Source organism: Staurois parvus, unplaced genomic scaffold, assembly GCF_062004578.1.
Source record: "Staurois parvus isolate SC_StPar_1 unplaced genomic scaffold, SC_StPar_1.0 ptg000578l, whole genome shotgun sequence".
Classification (NCBI taxonomy): Eukaryota; Metazoa; Chordata; class Amphibia; order Anura; family Ranidae; genus Staurois; species Staurois parvus.
Genome location: NW_028318374.1, coordinates 6,601,077 through 6,621,108, shown reverse-complemented (window position 1 = coordinate 6,621,108; position 20,032 = coordinate 6,601,077). Strand labels below are relative to the sequence as shown.

The following is a 20,032-nucleotide window of genomic DNA, read 5'->3' as shown; positions in this document are numbered from 1 at the left end:
GGTAAAAAATTCATATGGGTACAGTGTTGCATGACCGCGCAATTGTCATTCAAAGTGTGATAGCACTGAAACCTGAAAATTGCCCTGGACAGGAAGGGGGTAAAAGTGTCCGGACAGGAAGTGGTTAAAGAGTAAAGGATCATGACTACTCCCAACCAGCCCAGGTGAACAAATGGTAAAGAGCCTACATGTCTCCACCATGCCACACACCTTGATGTATTTCACCCCACTGTAGGCTGAGGCTGCTGTTTATCGTTTATTCATCTGGACTGGTCAGGAGTAGCAGTGATCCTTTCCTCTTTACATTACTAGCCCCCTGGATTGGTATTAGGACAAGTCTGCACCCCATGTTCTGGAACACAGGGATATGCTTTCACCTCTACTCTGAGCAGTGCCAAAAGCAATTAAACAGGTCCCATTTATTTATTTTTTTTATAGGTATTTTAAATGTTTATATTCATTTTCATAAATACAAAATATACAGATACAGTTACAGAATTGTAGCACACACAAATCAGAAATCATAAGATCCAAAATATCTCTAGGATAGATCAAACACAGAGTCAGGAGTCCATTTAAACAAATGATCAAATCCAATGCAGCAAACCTCATGGGCGTCGTTACGGATCACTGCTGTGTGAATGACATGTTTTTTTCTTCAGAAATAAAAAGATAAATATTACTAATTTTTTTTAGCTTTGGATAGAATGTAGAAGGCATAAAACTTGCCACTGGTGAGATTTTCACATTTACTTCCTGCATGACCACCAGGACAGGAAGTAAGGAGTTGTCACCTCGGCAGAGATAGCAACAGATTCCTGAGGTTCTCAGCTTTCCTCAGTCTATCCAATACTTATTAATGCCTCTTTTAGATATACCTAAACTCAATTTCTAAAATCACTTATCAGGAGCAGATTCTGGACAGATCTCAGAAGAAACCTGGAACTTCCTTCAGTCGATCTATGGAGGGGGACCTGAAATTACGTTGAGGCAAAGCGTCGCAATCACCGAATCAGAAGTGGGCCAGTCAGAGGAAAAGATTGATGTGGAGACGCGGAATGTATAATTATTTATCGACACTGCCATTTATAAAGTTGAAGTCACTCATTTTTTTTCCTTTATTTTTTTTACTGTATAAATCATTCCTTTTGTTGGATTCATGACATTAGAGGGCATTTTTGTTGGCTGTGATTTTAGGTATCCTATTTATGTTTTTTGTTTTGTTTTTTTTAAGGGAAAAAGGGGTATGATGATCATGTTAATTTGTATGATCTATGTAAATGTAATGAGCTATTTTCATTCAATCCTGCCACTGTAAATAACATGTAAATTGGAAGCCATGTGTTGGGCTGCAGGGGACACATTCCTTGTACAGCACTGCATATGACCCAACTGCCATGCCTTGTGAGTTTGGCTAACAAGCATTTCTTCTATCCATCCCGCAGCTCCCTTCTGTTAGGGATGCTTTATAAACACTGGAAGGAAAGTAGAAGTTTTGCCCATAGTATTATTTTTGTAGCCTGTATTCAGTATGTTCCATAAGGGTAATCACTACAGGGTGCAGCATACAGTATTCCTGCAGGGTAAATTCATTTTGACTGTTCAGAATCAGAATACCTGTTTCTAGTGCAGCATACACTCACCGACCACTTTAGTAGGTGCACCTGGTCAATTGCTTGGTAACACAAATTGCTGATCAGCCAATCACATGTCAGCAACTCAGTGCATTTAGGCATGTTGATGTGGTGAAGACGACTTGCTGACGTTCAAACTGAGCAACAGAATGGGAAAGAAAGGGGATTTAAGTGGCTTTGAACGTGGCATGGTTGTTGGTGGCAGACGGGCTGGTCTGAGTAGTTCAAAAACTGCTGATCTACTGGGATTTTCACGCACAACCATCTCTAGGGTTTACAGAGAATGGTCCGAAAAAGAGAAAATATCCAGTGAGTGGCAGTTGTGTGGACAAAAATGTCTTGTTGAGGTCAGAGGAGAATGGGCAGACTGGTTGCTGCAACATTCAGATGGTAGGATCAGAATTTGGCATAAACAACATGAAAGCATGGATCCATCCTGACTTGTATCAATGATTCAGGCTGGTGGTGTCATGGTGTGGGGGAGAGTTTCTTCTCACTAGCAAGATGTACCTAATAAAGTGGCCGTTGTGTGTATAGAGCATATGATGTTTCAGCACAGCAGTAATTATCAGTCATATCTACAGCAGAGTAGAAAAGTTTTAAAGACTGCAGCACAGCTTGCTGTTGTAGGGGGCCCCATTGTTGTCATTGGGTGAGTTTGACAGACAGTGCTGTTTGTTTTGTAACTACAGCATTCTGAACTCAGGGCTGCAGCGTTTGACAACGATTCACAGCCATAGCATATACAGCCCTGTCAAGCTGCAATATTAAAATTCAGGTGGGTCCCAGGGAGTGGTAAAAGTCCAACTCAGCTGCCTGTTTTTACCAACCGCTCATGTGAAAGAGCCCTTAGGGAAAATTTCTGCAACAGAAACACAGGTTGCAAAAATATCTGATTACCTCAGTATTTCTTTTTGCCCCATTCCAATACAAAACATGTTGGCTGCAGTTCCACAAAAAAATAATCATCAACACAACCGCAAACTCAGGATCTTCAAACTAATCTGTAAGAATAAATCTTTAGTGGTCATACTTTACTGCTGATGCACCAAAATAATCTTACACTTACACCTATGGCTTATTATATCAGGGGCGGACTGACAACTCATGGGGCCCCCGGGCATTAGGGGATCATGGGGCCCCTGTGTCCTTTCCCAAACTCAAAAAAGCCTATGAAAAAGGTACCAGGGGCATCTCATGGGGCCCCCTACTGACCCCGGGCCCTCGGGCAGTGCCCCAGTTTCCAAATGGTCAGTCCGCCCCTGTATTATATACATCAGTGAAAACTAGATTGGCCTTTACATAAAATTCACCAAGACCTGAGTCATGAAACCAATGCAGAAATGGCTGATAATACAGCTGCACCCCGTAGTGTATTCTCTGCAAACACATATTGTGAACCAGTGACAACGGTTGTTTGTCTTTCAGGTGTTTTCTTATGCTAGTCATCCATGGCTGTATTTCCCCTATTTATGCTGCACAGCGTGAATGGAGGAATCACCATTCCACACAATTGTATTCAGACAGCCACAACATATGTGTTTGCCTGACGGATGGACTGACAACTCATGGGGCCCCCGGGCAATAGGGGATCATGGGGCCCCTGTGTCCTTGCCCAAACTCAAAAAAGCCTATGAAAAAGGTACCAGGGGCATGTCATGGGGCCCCCTACTGACCCCGGGCCCTTGGGCAGTGCCCGAGTTTTCAAATGGTCAGTCCGCCCCTGCTGCCTGAACACCGGTACAGCAACTGATAGCAATTGCTGATTTCCTGACAATTTTATACTGGCTCCTTCGATTCTTCAGTCAACTTTAGTCGAGCTTGGTCACCCACAGCTTAAGTTTCTTCTGATTCAGCAGGAATTGCCTGAAAGTCAAACTGTGATTGGCCAGCATTAGACTGTCACATCTATGCTGGGTGACGATTGGCTATCAAATACCCATGAAGGGCAATGAGACCCCCAGCGCTCAGTGTACCTTTCACAATGCACCTTATTGGCAAACATGAAACAGTTACAGCTTGCAGCTGTTTTTTTTTTTTGGAGGGGAGGGGGGCATTGCTTCTACTTTCCTCCTCTGTTCTCCTATCAGCCCCTTTCTTATCTCTTGTTCTGCCGGGGCTTCAGCCAATCGGCTTCTTAATATCCTAGCTTGGCAAATTTAGCATTGAGAATGTAGCGACGTGTGACTTTGGAATCCTTGACTAATTTTAGTGTGCTGTACAAATGAAAAGGTACTTTTAAATTGGACACATTGATGGCACATCTCTAATCTCCTCTGCACCTTTTTAAATTGTATTTTTATAAATTGCTGTGGCCCAGGAGGGGTAATTTTATTAATATGTGACTCAGGTGGGAGAATGGTAGGAGGAGCCAATGAAGGAAACGCCAATTCTTGGTGTCATTTTATTTTTTAAATGTTTCCTTAATGTCTGATTTCTGGTAATGACGCTTGAGCCTCTTGTCTGTTGAGACTTCATTTGTGCATGACATGCTCTAGTGTAGAAGTAGGAAGAAAAATTTATTTTGATAATAATAGTAGAAGATGCTCGTCGTGTTCGGTCAGAATTTTCTTAAATGTGAATGTTTCTAATATATATTTATATAGTTAAATTTATTTTTACTGGTGTCTAAGATAGATGGATTTTTTTAAATGCTGGTAACCCAGGTGGGCAGGAAATATTGAAAAGCACAGGTTTTTGTAGCCCCAGTCAAAGGTTAAATGGCATTCTTGGTCTGTGGTGGGCTGAGGAAGAGTCCAGAATTTCACTAGGTATTGGATGTTATATTGTACCCAAACATCCAAACCCTACCAACCCTCAACATGGCTTTGGACAGCTGAGCTTGGCTTATTAGGTAATCTAAGGTCATTTATACTCCCCTACATGTACGCAGCATCGATCCCCCGCCAACTCTGCTTTGAGAACTGAGCGATCAGACACCGCTGATCGCTCAGTTCTCCCCCTCTGCTCTGAGCAGCGAGACGGGACTGTCAGTCACCAGAAAATCTGAAGGGCCCTCTGCATACTGGTATATACCCTTTCAAGCAGAGTCTGCAATAAATAGGGATATTTGGTTCACACATATTGCAATACATGTTTAAGCTGGCCAACTACATCAGCCACCAGCTCTCTACTCTGCCTCCCCCCCACATTGCTCACTGGAGCGCTGGGCTGTGGAGGGGGCAGGAGCGGCTGGCTCAGGCTCTAGGATCGCTGAGAGGCTGAGCTAGGTGCCGGTCCAGACATCTGGGTGGATACCAGTAATATGGTCGGAATCTTTCCCTAGGCTGGACCAGCTGAGTGACGTCAGTTAGTCCGTTGTTGGCTGAAAACAGGTCACAGGAATGTAGAACGAACTGCACTAATGTGACCTACAGGATAAGTACAGCCAAAGCTATTTTAAAGGGTATGTCCAGTCATGAACCAGCTTTACCCCCAAACCTCCCTCGCCCCCTCTAGATCATGTCCCAGCATTACTGCATCTTTACCTTGCTCCTGTACTGATAAACAGCTGTTTTACCTCTTGTGACAACCTGTAAGGGCAGTTGCTGGCAGCTCAATGCCTACTGAAGTAGGCACACCCCCAGAACTACATCTCCAAAGAGATATTTCCCTACGCACAATGCACAAGCAGGCTTTTGAGAGTCTAGGCAGCAGCATTGTTTTACTGGGAAAATTCAATGTAAGCATGTGAAGAGGGACAGATGGAGGTTAGGGGATTGGCAGAGTTCTGTAGACCATCAGACAGGTCTGACAACGCTGGTTAGAAGTTTGGTGTAGAAGAGGCATTGTGTTGTCAGCTCAAACAGGAAGTTACAAGCACACTGGATTTCTGGGAGATCCAACAGAAATGTTTCCATACTTGCAGAAAGGGATAAAACATTGGAAAATATGCATGCATTGCAGAGATGTAGTTTTGTTTGTTTTATTTTGCCCTTACATGCACTTTAAGCCCTGGTTCAGACTGGAGCGAATTTGAAATCGTGCAGCTTCGCTTGAAGTCGCACGATTTCAAAGTCGGATGGCAGTGCGACTTCGGGTGCTACTTCATAGACATCTGTGCGACTTCATGCACCGATGTAAATGCAAGTTGCACCCCAAATCGGGAAAAGTAGTGCAGGAACTACTTTTCTAAACCATCAGAACAGTTCCGTTGCCAATCATTGCATGCGATTTGAACGGTCAAATCGCATGACAATTCGGAACAGTGTGAACCAGGGCTAAAGTGGAATTCCAGGTGTGGATATTTTATACATAGTTACATTGGTCCAGCTTAAGTATGTATATACCATACCTGGCTGGTGCCCCTGGAAACTGTAAATCACTGAAGTAGACACCACTACTCCAGTGATTACTTGCTTCTGGGTGCCGCACTGAGCGTTTGCCCTGCTGTATTCTGAACGCAGGAGGCTGGCCGTTTGTATTCATTCAGAAAATGCAAAGCATTCTCTGAATGACGCTCATGCCAAAGTGTTCTCTGATTGGACAAAGTGGAAAGTGCAATGTCCATACCCCGCCTCTCCACCTCATCCAATCTCACAATGCTTTGCATTCATTGAAAGCATTCTCTAAATGGTCCCTGTGCCTAGCAGCCAAACTCCTGTGTTCAGAATGCAGAAGGGCAAACACTTGGAGTGGGACCGAGGAAGCAATTGGAGATCCCTGGAGTAGTGGTGTCTACTTCGTGACTTCCTGCTTCCAGGAGCATCAGCCAGGTATAGAATACACATAGCTACATTGGTGCAAGCTTGACCAATGCAATTATATATAAAATAATCATACCTGGAATTCCTCTTTCAGGGAGCTTTTCCATTTCTATGAAGAATCCAGTAGCTGTTGCTCAGCACAGAAATAATGCATCGTGAGCCCTGCAATAGTATCTTCATAGAAACACATGGAAAACTCAATAATAGCTCAGCTGAAAGGGCCAGCTCAGCTAGTCACAGCCAAGCCAGGGGATCGATGGTAGTTCAATGCCTGGCACTTGAAGTTCAGTAAAAATCTGGCAGATCAGGCCCTGTCATACTCCGTCTGAATGGAGCAGACCAGACTGGGTGTAGTTTCTATAAATCTCCACCAAAAATGATTCAAATAAATTTGAGAGAAGCATAAAGCTGGTACACACAGTTAAGTGGGGTACACACTATGAGAAAATCGGAAGAAAAATTCCATATGAAGCACGGTCGTTCAATTTTCGTAACTTTTAACATTCCATTCAGACTTTCCAAACAAAAATTTCCAAAGGGACAAAATTGTTTTCATATGTGAACAGAATGAACAATTTTCGTTTATTGTGTTTTGTTTTTGTACAAAAAAAAAATCAGCTATGAAAGACTGCGCATGATCAGAAACGATAACAAAAAACGGCCTTCATCGTACAAGAATTTTCGTACAATGAGTACCATCCTCTGTTTTGATCTGCTGTGAAACGAGGAAAATCGGTTGATTGTTCGTCTGATTTTCTTATAGTGTGTCCTGGGCTTGTAGATTTGTTGCCGTCAATTTCACCATCAACATCCACCCTCCTTGCTGACTGCGCATGCCTTTATCTGAGAAGATTCCCCAATGATGTTTACCAGCATTATACCGTGTAACAGGTTCATAAGCAGCAAGGGCAGTAGATTAACGGGGCAGTATATCTGCACATCAAGCTTCTCCGGGGAAAGTATCAGGCGTCGCCCCCTTCCCAAAGCCAGATGAATCGTTTTGGCTGCCGTTTTCCTTTTCATGTGTACCAAGGGCCGGTTGGATAGACAGCACAGTTCGAAATTTACCTGCAAGCACAACTGGTCGTTCTTTTCATGAAAAACGTTTGTAAAAAGTTCAAAACTTTATTTTTGTCACTAATTTCCGTAGTAAATATGCTGTAATATAATCTATTCTGAAATCCCCACAGCTGGATGACCTATGGAAATCTTGCCACTTTTTTTTTTTTTCTTTTTGTTTTTTAATGCATTGAACTGAACATTTTCTATTATTTCCTTACCCTGGATAAATATTTAACACCCTGTACATAATTTTGGAAGTTAGATGGTCTGTGATTAGGGCAATTGTTTTTAATCGGTTTCTTTTCCTTACAGCAGGAACCTTTGGTTGGGATTTAAAGTTGAACTCCATATATAAAATGATTCTGAAATCATGCTGAAGTATAGGTTATAGAAGTATCCAGACCTGTCTTCATATTTGATTCCTGTTATCTGCTGCACAGCAGACATGAAGAGAGGATTAGCGGTGTTCAGGTTTTAGTATATTCCTTGGTGTTGCCAGTCTAGCACTGTGAGATTGCCAACAGGAGGTAAGGGCAGAGCAATGGCCTAACGACAGATCTTTTGGCACGCAAAATCCTTTCACATATATGCATTTCAGCTGTGTATTTAGCTGGTTTTTCTTTTGGAGTTCAGCTTTAAAAATGAGGCTTCTGAAAGCATCATGTGTAGCTTTATCATGCATTTTTACAAATTTCAGAACATTTCCTAAGCAGTTAAGTGATGTGAGTTGTAAATAGCCGTAGGGTCCCAGCATGCAATTGAATTCCTTGTAGTACATTTATCAAATGCATCACAAGTGCATGAATGTGTGGTTTGAATCATTTTTTATTATGCGTTTTACCAGAGTTTCCAGATCACAAGCACGGATCACAACACAGCGGTAGGTCCGGTGCTTGCGGCCTGTGACATAAAAGGGCTTTTTTTTTTTTTTTTTTAGCAAAAACTGCAGCAAAGGTAGAGTTGTTTTCTGTAGCAACCTGTCTTTTTTTAAATCTTTTATATGAAGCAGGGAATTTGGTTGCTATTGGGAATTTGCCTACTTTTTGTTTCAGTGTTCTGTGCTTGACATGTTCTGAATAAGTTCAGATATATTGAACTGGATCTTGGAGTCCTGCTCCGTTTCCCAGCTATTAGGAAAATGACTAGTGCACTACAGTATCGGATAACAGAGCCTTGTAGTTGTTGTCATTCCTGTTAACTAGGAAACTTTTATTTGATATGCACTCTTAGGAGCTGGGAGACAGCAAGTGAGGCCAGGCAGCTGTTGGGATATGTCTGTACCATACTACTTAATGCAGAACTCCAGTTTGTTTGTTTTTTTTTACTATGTAGTGGGGCTTTGCCCCCACTACATGGATCAGCTGCTTATTTTTTTTAGGGGTGAGGACAAAGCTCATACTCTCCTGACCCGCCGATCCTACAGAAAACAGCGTTCCCCCACGGTCCAACGGTGGACTGTTCCTGACTGTGCAGCACGCATTGAGCATGCTGACTTCAAGAACAGTCCATTTACAAGACCGCTAGACTGCGGGGGGGGGGGGGGGGGTGTCAGGAGCCGAATGGACCAGTCTTGTGCAGGGAGGATATCTTTGGTGTCCTCTCCCCTAGAACAAAACAAGCATTTAACCTGTGCATTGCTGACCCAGCCCCACTGCACGGCAAAAATATAAATAAATACATTTCCAGATTTCTGCTTTAAGCTGGCAAGTCAGGCTGTGGCAAAGCAAGTAATGCTAAATAAGGGTGTGAATATAAATGTCTCGGTGATGCCTAATTATAATACTTTATGTCTGAAAATATACAGATTTTTTTTTTCACAAGCCCATTTGGCTTGTTCTGTTTAACGTGAATCTGTGGACATTTAGACATTTACATTCACAACCATGAATCAAGTACCTTTTCAAACAAGCCCTTGCTGACCTCTATGGCTGCAGGCATTTTGGAATAATTCATCCTCAAATTTCACCTAAGAAGCACTGAAATTGCTGCTTTTCTGTCCTTTCTTTTCTCTGGCAGCAGGGACTTGGCAGCCTGTCAGCCATCCATTGTAAACAAACATCAGTTGCAGTAAGCTGTTCAGAAACAGACTGCAACATGACTTCTGGGTCTCTGTTGTGATCGTTGAGGATTAGTTGCTCCAATGTGCTTGGATCTACAGAGGTCAGTAACTGCTTTGTTTTAAAGGTAATTAACTGCTACTAAAAGCCAGTTAAAGACTAGTTGTTTCACTTGTCTTGCAGTCAGACTACACAGCAAGTATAGAAAATGGCATTTTTAAAATGTTATGTTTATGATTTAAATTGTAAGAAGCTACCTTGTGCTGGCAGCACACTGGAGACCCAGACCACTGACAGAGTGCAACAGTTCAGGTCACCATCAGTCCAACACACCTATGGTTCATTGCTTTAATCAACAATGTTGCTCAGGGAGCATGAGTAGTGTGCAGGGGGGGTGTTGGACAACCAGACAGCTGCAATCTTCAAATGAGCAAAGGTCTGGCTCTCCAGCATGCTGCCAGCACATTGCAATTTCTGATTAATCAGTATAAAACATAAGTAATATGTAAATGCTTTTTGTCCATGGCCTGGCCCCAGGTTTACTTTAAGGTTTGCAAACCCACCAAGATGGTTGCAAGAAATGCGACAACTTGGTGAACATTAGGGTAAGAATTAGTGTAAGAATTAACGAAGGTGCAGCAAGGATTGCTTCAGACCTTCATGCTGGAAAACTGCTATGTGAATAAGTCATCACTTGTTAAATGGAACTGAACATTTAATGCCCTTGCAACGCATTGACCCTTCTTCTAAGTTGGGATTGAAATGCAAAAGGTCTTGGTGGTCCTGGGACCCAGCTACCTACCTGCCCAATGCTTTTGCTAAGACACCTGCCTGTAAATGGCCAGTTTTAGTCACAAGCTGGGCTTTTGCAGGCATGTATATATACAGTACATTCTGTTGTTGAGGCCATGTTTCAGCTTGAGGGAGTCAGAGGTATGTGTGCCTACATGTGATTTCAATAATCATTCACTATTTCTGTGGTGTACATGGTCCCAGCTGCACTCCTCTGTGCCCTTGAGATGTAAAGTAACTTCTTCCCATCTTTTGATCTTTCTACGTTGATGATCCTAAGAAAGAAAGACTGCCTTTGTCACCCATAACAAATAATATGTTTCTTCGCCTGCAGCAGACATATGACAGATGGAAATTGGTTGTTGTAGCAAATCTGAATATGCTCCTTTTATGCTATTTATTATGCAGTCAGATGGTTTTACTGCTCATTGTTGAGTTTTTGACTTTCTAAATGTGCAGAAAAGAACTGAAGGAATGGTAGGAAATTATTTCACACACACATTCACCTTTCTGCTTTTCATTAAAGTGATCCTGTCAATTTTAAACATTTTGGGAAATGACAAATCAATGTCTGCTAAACCTAGGTATATTTAGGTATGGGGCCTAAATTTAGGGCTAAGCCCCACCCACTTCCATTTCCCAATCCAATGAGGGTGCCCTTTTGTCCACTGAGTCACTCTCATTAGACGAAGGGATGGTGGATGGCAGGATTTAGTACTGAAGTCAGTCTGTGGTCACAAAACAAAACTAGTTTAAAGTCCAACTGAACAGCCTAAATTAGCTAAATGCATTTCAGGTTTATCAAACCAAAAAGAGTGCAAAGTCCTACAGTTTTTCTTTAGAAAGCAGCCATAGCCGGAGTAGAAAAGCCTGTCCTCTGCCAACATGCTGCAGAGGACAACCCTTGCTCTGGAAGCAGTGGTCTCTTTGCAGAGGTCCAATTCACCCCTTGCTAAGTCAGACCTATAGTGCTGCAATCAAAAAAGCTCATACCTCATGCTGATTCAAAAGATCTAACTCTGACTTAGCAAGGGGCATGTTAGACCTCTGAAGAGAGACCACTGCTTCTCCACAGAATGCAAAGTTTCTTCTATGCACCTAGAATATATTAAGCTCACTTAAACTGCAAGTTCAGTTGGGTTTTAAGAGCGCTTTTTTCTGAATGGTGCGTTTTGTGGTGTCTACCCCCTGGCAATGCTCCTAAAAGTTGGCCAGGCATGCTTATAAATTACAAGTTCAATTCAATGTGAACCTGTGAGGGTAGAAATGTAGGATCTGCAATTGTTAGGTTGTAAAGCCACATTTGTCACATTAAAAATTATATAGAAAGTCCACACTGCAAGCAAAATAACCCTTCAAATAAATCCTTTGCCGCTTTCTTCAATTTGGGGAAGAAACGGTAGGTAAAAACAAACACAAGAAGAAAGTGCACCAGCTTAGTGTATTAACAGGAGACTTTAATGAATAAAAAGATGAATGCCACCCTACTCACAAAAAAAAAAAGTCAATTACATGCATCAGTCCAACAAGCCACTGGGAACACGTCCATCCACCAGGGCACATGTTACACTTTTTGAGGGTGAGACCCTCTTCCTCATCCTTTTATTCCCTAAAGTCTTAAGGTAATACACTATTCTGTTGCTCTTTCCTCTTGTGTTTGTTTTTAACCACACTTTTCATATTTCTGTCTTTGCAGCTTTTTTAAATTTCAAATTCTTAGAGGCCCTGTTGCCAAACAATTCATTTCAACAATAACCTTCCCATAAAATTATATGTGCATTTAAAAGATTTATGTAGGTTGTCTACCTGTAAAAGCCTTTCTGGTTAGACATCCTGGATTTAATGTAAGCATCCCCAGCAGACTTAAGCTAGCCATACATTATACCATTTTGTTATTCAATTTCCTTTACATATACCTGTGTAGTTAAAGGGTCTGCCTGATTGCATACAAATTGAAAGTGTTTTAGGTTTGACCTCATATTATATGGTTTTTTTAAATCTAAAGGAAAATTGTACAAGAAAATTGTACAATGTATGGCCAGCCTTAGAACCACCAGTAAAGTGACACTCTATACTATAGTATTCTGCTTTGCTCTTACCCCAGCAGCTACAGAAAATGTTATGTACGGAGGTAACTGGAGGGACGGAGATGCTGGGCCAGCACAGAAAGTCATTAAGACATTCCTAAAACAGGAGATGGCTATGCTAGGGAGTTGACTGTCCTGGAATAGTCAAATTTTCTAGAAAGTTTAAAAGCACTTTGCACCTTAAAAAAATGTATGGAAAGAAAAAAACATACGTAAGTATTTAAAATACTTAATTTTTCCGTACTATTATGTGAACTTTTTCAAGTTGGTAACAGTGTCTCTTTACGGTAAAGTGTTACTAAACCCAGGACCCTGCATTTACTATACCTGGTCCCCCACAGTACACAGAACATGGAAATGCAATTATTTTAGTAACTATAAACTGCTAAATACCTTTTCTCCTCAGCAGTTAAAGCAGTCTTTTGACTTCTATCAGCGTCCAGCAGAGCACAGGTTAAAGCGTGTAGGAGGAGTTTTCATTCACTGTCCTATGAGACTGCAGGACTCCAGACCTTCTGTTTGGACCGTGCTGAATGACCTGTGCTAATCACATGCACCCTCCCAAGAAAAAAAAAAAACTCTCTAGCAATACACATCAAACTGAGCATGTGCAGCTTGCCCCCAAGACTTTTTTCTATCAGGAGATGAGTCAGGGACAGTAGAAGGGGAGAATCAAAAGAAAGGATCAAACATACTTTTTACACAATGCAGAGGATTAACCCCTTAAGTTCTACAGTGAGTATAACCAGCATGCTTCACTGTATATATAGACTGATTTTACTGTTGTGGGCTTAGTAACATTTTAATGCACGTATAATTTTCTTTAATGTTCATTGAGGGATACAGCACCATAGTTACATATACATTTGGGTATATTGTCACCTTCATGTAAACCTATGGTGTTGTGACCCTCAAATATTGGAGAAAAGGATTTTTTTGGTGCATACAAAAATTCTGGTATTCCTTGCAGTTTTTTTATGATATGTCTCAGTTCCACATTGTATGAATGGGATCACAAAGTGACTATATGTTCACAGGTTTCTGAAAGCCAATCGTGTTGAAATTGTGTGTTCAACTTATAAAGGTGTTATCAGGGAATCACACTGTATATGGTCACCACAGATAAACAAACTGCGTTGACTTGCAGTAGTATGTAAAAACAGCATAGGGCATAGGAACAACATCCTTCTGATGTGGAGGTTATGGGACGAGTCTGGAAGCTACCTTCGGGAACTGGGTTCCATTAAAAGCGCTTTCCAAACCTCACCCTGGTGACAAGTTCATATCGGACCGCTTTTCAGATTCATAGCCATTGGCATTGCCTCAGTGCTTGCCCTCTCTGTTAAGACTTGCTTTGTAAGTAGGCCAATCAAGCTGTGTTCTGGAAATTACTGTACCTCACTTTTGGAATGCTGGGCACCCTAAAAATTCCTGTTCCTTTGTGTCCTACCTCAGAAGGGGTTGAGGGACTGAGCTTGGTGATCTGCAAATGCAGTTTTGCTCAAACTCCCTCTTTCTCACTACTCGGAGTCAAGGAAGTATCTCCCAGCTGCTGATCCTGCATTTCAAAGAGTCAGGTGGCAGAGGGGACAGTTTTGCTGCAATGGGGGGGGACCCTAAGCACACACAACCCTAAAGATCTGGGGATGTTTGTTCTGTGCCATTCAAATGTACTGACATCTGAAATCCCGTTACTCTATGATTATAGTCTACATTATCGTTGTAGGCCTCTTTAGCTTCACCAGGGGAGGCCAAGTCCTCTGTCTTGTCAGTGGGGGGCTCATCTGCAGACAAGCAAGAATTTGTGGCCAAAGTCTTTATGACCAGTTTCTGAGTTCTAACTGCAGAGGCTCTAAGCATGCTCCTGCACCTTCCCCCTCAGGTTCAATAGGTGGTCTGCCTGCGACTTTAGAGGCATCTGAGACATTGGCTGCAGTGACTTTTTATGATTTCAAGTCTCTACCTGATGATTATCCTTGAGGAGTCAGTCTTCTGATTTTACTCCGGAATTATAAAAGGCTTTTCGGCACTTATTGATGTGTTATATTCTACCCTGCATCCAGGGGATCAGCCTGCTGTCTTCAGGCTATTTTTTATCGGGTTTGGAACATGCCCTTGGCACCCCAAATTTTTACAAGATTCGTTCCCATTTGGAAAGGATTTTGTCCCAGTGGTCTACACCCACTCTGGGTTCATCTGTGGCTCACTTTTAACAGGGTTTTGCCCTTCCCCTATGCTTGCTGTAACATTAAATTGATTGTAAAATTATATTTTTTTTTATAAAAAAGTCATACTTCTCTGCTCCGTGCAATGGCTGCAATCCTCCTCTTCTGGGGTCTTCTGCTGGCGCTATTCACTCCTACTCTTCTCCATCTGTCCCCATAGCAAGTGCTTTGATCCCAGGCCAGGTTGTGTGCATCTATGGACACAGACAGAGCGGCTTGGCCCTGCCTTCTCCCTCCTCACAGGATTTGGTGGAAAGCAGCACTAGTCAATGGCTTCAGCTGCTGCCTCCATGTCCTGTTAGGACAGAGAGAGCAGAATCACTGCTCTAGGCATAGCGCTGGATTAGGAATGGGGGTTTGTGGGTAGCTGACCTTTGGAAGCTTTTTACCTTTAATACAGATAATGCATTAAGGTAAAAATCTTTAAGCCTTTACAACCACTTAAATATGTCAAATCATGACAAATCTGTCAAGAAATCTCCCATTGCAGCAGTGGATCCTTTCCTAAGAAAGTGTGTGGATCCTTATGCTTCAAATATGTTAGTCTGCTGGAAGCATCTGGACTTGTGTCCTGTAAGGGTCTTATGGCAATACACATGCCAGCACACTGATTAAAGTTCTGGAATTTTGACACTGAATCTAAGGCTTTTCTGACCTGCTTGGTCTTCAGGGGCGGACTGGCAACTCATGGGGCCCCCGGGCAATAGGGGGATAATGGGGCCCCTGTGTCCTCGCCCACACTCAAACCACACCCAAAAAAAGCCTATGAAAGGTACCAGGGGCATCTCATGGGGGCCCCTACTGACTCCGGGCCCTCGGGCAGTGCCCGAATGCTGGAATGGTCAGTCCGCCCCTGTTCGGGAGACAACATCTTCTCAGACCAGCCTTTGACATGATCATCAAGGATATTACTGGAAGTTAGAGCACCCATCTACCTAAGTAAAGACTAGAGTCTTCTCCTTTTCTCTCTTCTACTCCTGGAGTAGGTATTCTTGGGCATCCCAACTATTGGCCGACTGCAAGTTCTAGGATTAAAAGCCTGATAAACCTGCAGAGAAGCCTTCATGAAGTAAGAAGTGTGAAGGTTTGTCCCTACTTTCTTAGGATGTGGTGGCCTTTATTGATCCTTGTAGACTCCTGGGTAATTAGGTACAGAGTTTGACATACCAAGATTATAGACTGAACCTTTGCCCCCCTGTACTATCTTCAGCTCCTCAACTTCTATCTTCCTTTATCACCGCACAGATTAACAGACCTACCTCTGCCCCTTTTGGAGATCCTGCAGAGTCATTGTTCCAGATCCTGTGTCAGTTTGGTCTCAGGAGGATCACAGCTGGCTTACTGTTCACTTTCCCATAGAAAATGTCTCCCACTCTTGGGACCTGTTAGTCCACAAATGTGCTTGGTATTCATCAAATCTACTATTCTTTTTTCTACTCTGACCTTTATGGGTGGCTAGGGCTTCTTCTATGTTTTCTTCAGGGAGCTGGCTCCAGTGTTTGCTTTCACGCCTTCTTATGGCATTCCCACTATGGGAGACTTAGACAACCTCTTCTTGAACAAACAAACAAAAAAAAAGTTGCGTGGACTCTGTTTCCTTGGTTGTCCAGATATCTCCATAATTCATTTAGATCCTTATTGTCAGAAATCGGCATTTAAAATGTTTTGCTTGCAGGTAATTTAAACAAAAAAACACAATGTTTCAGAGCTTGGAGTGCAAAAGGATAAAAGTGTTATTGGGCAGCTGCAAAATTCTCAGAACAGGGCACTCCCAAAAGCTCCCCAAAAATACATATACAGAGAATAGAGCTCACCAGTATTGTGCTAGAATGAAAAAAAATACTGTTGCGTGTAGTTACTTACAATGTAGTTATTACTGCAGGCACTGAATGAGAGGCTTAAAGATATCCCCTGTGCTACTTGCTGATACCTTCATTATGTGATCAGTAACCAGTCATGTCTGGATTAAGAATGAGTGGTACCTGTGGGTAATGATCAAGAAGGAGATGACTGTAACTAGTAACAGTCTTCAAGGCTCTTGGTGTCCCTCAAAGGACTCCAAGAAAAGGATTTCACGGTGAGTACAAAAATCCTTTTTTTTTTTTTTTTTTTAAATATACAAGATTTTGAATATCTAGGAAATTTATAGCCTAGTTATATTTCTAATATAACTTCTAATTTCTATATACCGGGTTGAGCAGTGAAATCCTCAACTTTGCAAATAATATTTTATTTTCAAGATCTATATATGTATGTATAATTATCTCTAGAGAGATACAAATTTCGAAAGATTGTCATGGCCAACCATTTTAACTTGTGGCATGGGTGGAAAATGAGGGACTGTCCCTGGAGGACTGCCATTTGTAGGGAACTACTGCAATTCACCAAATCCTGTCATTACACCCTACCTGAACTTGGATTTATTTTACTCTTTGAGGGACCAATTGCTAAATGGTGATGAATGGTGATGGCTACCTGATCAGGAGAATTCATTATTGGACAGTCACTGGTAGGTGTCTGCAGATGCCTTCCCAAATGTTTGTGTCCGGGACACACTAGCCAACACAAGTGCATGTATGGTCAACTTCACTCTAGTGATTATTGGCACCCATATCCAAAACTACTTTTGACCTACACTTAGATTGAATAGTAGGTACCTACTCTATTACGGAAACAGCAACATCATCTAGGAAGCCAGTGGTTGACCTCCCCCCTGCGGGTAAGTAAGGCTTCCCATCTATGTAATGGGTCAGTAGGGAAGCACAAGACATGCCCTAGGCTCTGCTAAGAGAGGTACCCATTTACATAATAGGGTACTCTGTGTTTTGGTGCTTTCAGGGAAGCCTAAGTATTTTCAAGGGGTCTTCTGTTCTATCCAAATGTCATTTACTAATAGCATTAGCACAGGCTGAATTTGAAGCTGAACTGCGGTCAGATATAAAAATACACATAAATTCAGCTATATCTTCATTATTACATAATTTAGTGTATTAATGCAATGCAGCTAGTATAAGTACCTTGCATCAGCCTCTTGCAATCCAGCATTCAGACTGGTTAAAGGAGGGACAGCATTTGGAGCTAATCAGGTGAGCTGAGGCCCATGTAAATTGCAGCAATGCAAATTATTTATTAGGTAAAACAACTGCCTTATGTGTATTTATTTTGTATATTTAGATGTGTGCCTGAAGTTCAGTTTTAAATTGTTACTAAACCCACAACAGTAAAATCAGTCTGTATATGAAATAAAGCATGCTTGTTATACTCACTGTGGAACCTAAGGAATTAATCCTTATTGTATTGCATTGTGTAAAAAGGCTGTTTGATCCTGTCTTCTCTGATCCTCCCCTGTTTCCAGTGTTCCCCTCTTATCGCCTGATAAGGCATATTGTGTGGAGTCACTCTGCACATGCTCAGACTCTTTTTTGGAAGAGTGCTTGTGTTCAGCACAGGGTCAATCAGCACTGTTCAGATAGAGGTCAGGGATTCTGTATCCTCCTAGAGCAAAATGAAAACTCCTCCTACAAGCTTTAACATATGCTCTGCTGGACACTGACAGAAGTCACAAGACTGCTATATACTGCTGATGGGAAAAGATATTTAGCAGTTTATATCTACTAAAATAATTGCAATTCCATGTTTTGTGTACTGTGGGAGACCAGATATAGTTAATGTAGGGTTTAGTGACCCTTTAAGTTTGGGTTGTCCATGCCAACCTAAAAGAATTTCTTTCACTCTCCCATGCTTTATCTGAACAAATATTAAAGCTTGAACTGACTGCTAGTGAATATAGCAACTGAGCAATTCTTCCTTTTCCACTTTGATAATAGTAAACTGTTTGCAGTTTCCTCATTACAAAACTATCATACTTTCAACATCCTTCAAGTTCTAGTAGAAGCATACTGAAAGAAGAACGGTAATGAAAATGATTTACAAAGTTGAATATTTAACTGTCCTGATTTATGGCTTCCAATTTTTTAGGAAGTTGGTGCTGGCCCCTTAAGTTTTACTTTCACCTTCAACACAGATTATCTTAGTTACTGGTGTTTCTCCAGTTCTGTATTTGGTGTGTAAATATTTGGGGAAGAATTTAAAAAAGAACATTTTAATGATGTAAAAATAACCACTACTGCGCTGATCTGAGAGGAGTCCCCAGACGGTGGTCTTTTCTTGGTCAGAATTTGGTGAAAACCCCCGGGGTATTTTAATAATAAATTGCATTCTCTGTGGCTCGTTCCTACAGTTTTTACTGCACAAATGCAATGAATGGCTACATGTGATCGTAAGCATGTTATGAATGTGTTTATTTAATTGCTCATTGTAAACTGTCAATAAAAGACAAGTTTAATCCATTGTCTGTATTACTGCCTCATAAATCATATAATCTCTGGGCTCTGGTGATGACCAAAGGTCAGTAGTTCATGGAAAGAGCTTAAATGATACAAAGAGATGTCTGGTTTATAACTCAGGAGCAAAAGTGTAGCCCATAGCACAGTGGGCCCCAAACTGCAGCCCAGTGGCCGAAAATGGCCCTTTGCTTGTCTTTATCTGGCCCTTGGGGCACTATTCCTCCCACTGATACGAGACACTATTCTGCCAACTGACATCAACAATGGGGCACCATTTCTCCCACTGGTACCAACAATGGGGTACCATTTCTCATACTGGCACCAACAATGGGACACCATTTCTCCCACTGGTACCAACAATGGGGTACCATTTCTCCCACTGATACGAGACACTATTCTGCCAACTGACATCAACAATGGGTCACCATTTCTCCCACTGGCACCAACAATGGGTCACCATTTCTCCCACTGGCACCAACAATGGGGCACCATTTCTCCCACTGACAGCAACAATGGGGAAATATTTCTCCCTCTAATACGTAATGTGGTAATGTTTACTCCCTCTGTTTCCAGGAAAATTTCTACTCCCACTGGCAACAGTCCGGCACCCCTAAAGTCTGAAGGACAACAAACTGGACCTTTGTTTAGAAAGTTTGGAGACCCCCGCATAGCAGATAGGGATGAGAAAAATTTTGATTTAATGTCTGTGAGATTTTGGCAAAATAGGGGAGGCAAACTGAAGGTGGTTTTTAAAGATGCAATATGCTTCAACTGGTTGCTGGAGGTTACAGAAGCTCCTTTTCTTAGACCTGTTATTTTGCCAAACATTACTCCTTATTTTACATTTAAACCTGTACGTATATCTTGGGAATTCTTGCAACATGAGCTCTGACCATGCTGCCTGGGACAAGGCCATCTGGCCAGTATTTTATAGGCCTGGCTGGGTAAAGATAGGGCTTTTTGCCAGTGTTAATGTATTAATAGAAATAAGATAATAAGGCAGGTAATTTCTAAGAAAAGGTGTCGACCTTAAAATGTATCTAAAGCCAAGATTGTTTTTTCTTCTCATTCTTTGAGGTACACAGGAGTTCAGAAACATTCAGGTTATACTGCTAGCTAGAGG

General features: G+C 41.9%; 1 protein-coding gene across 1 annotated transcript in view; it reads left to right on the top strand.

Moving 5' to 3' along the window:
* Nucleotides 1-18,913, top strand: part of USP33 (ubiquitin specific peptidase 33) — a 151,952-nt gene extending 133,039 nt beyond the window's left edge. Inside the window, exon 24 of the mRNA XM_089692189.1 lies at nt 909-18,913. Coding sequence (XP_089548315.1) covers nt 909-1,066 — 158 coding nt within the window. The 3' untranslated portion in view covers nt 1,067-18,913. The remainder of the gene's footprint in view (nt 1-908) is intronic.
* The last annotated feature ends 1,119 nt before the right edge of the window (nt 18,914-20,032 follow it).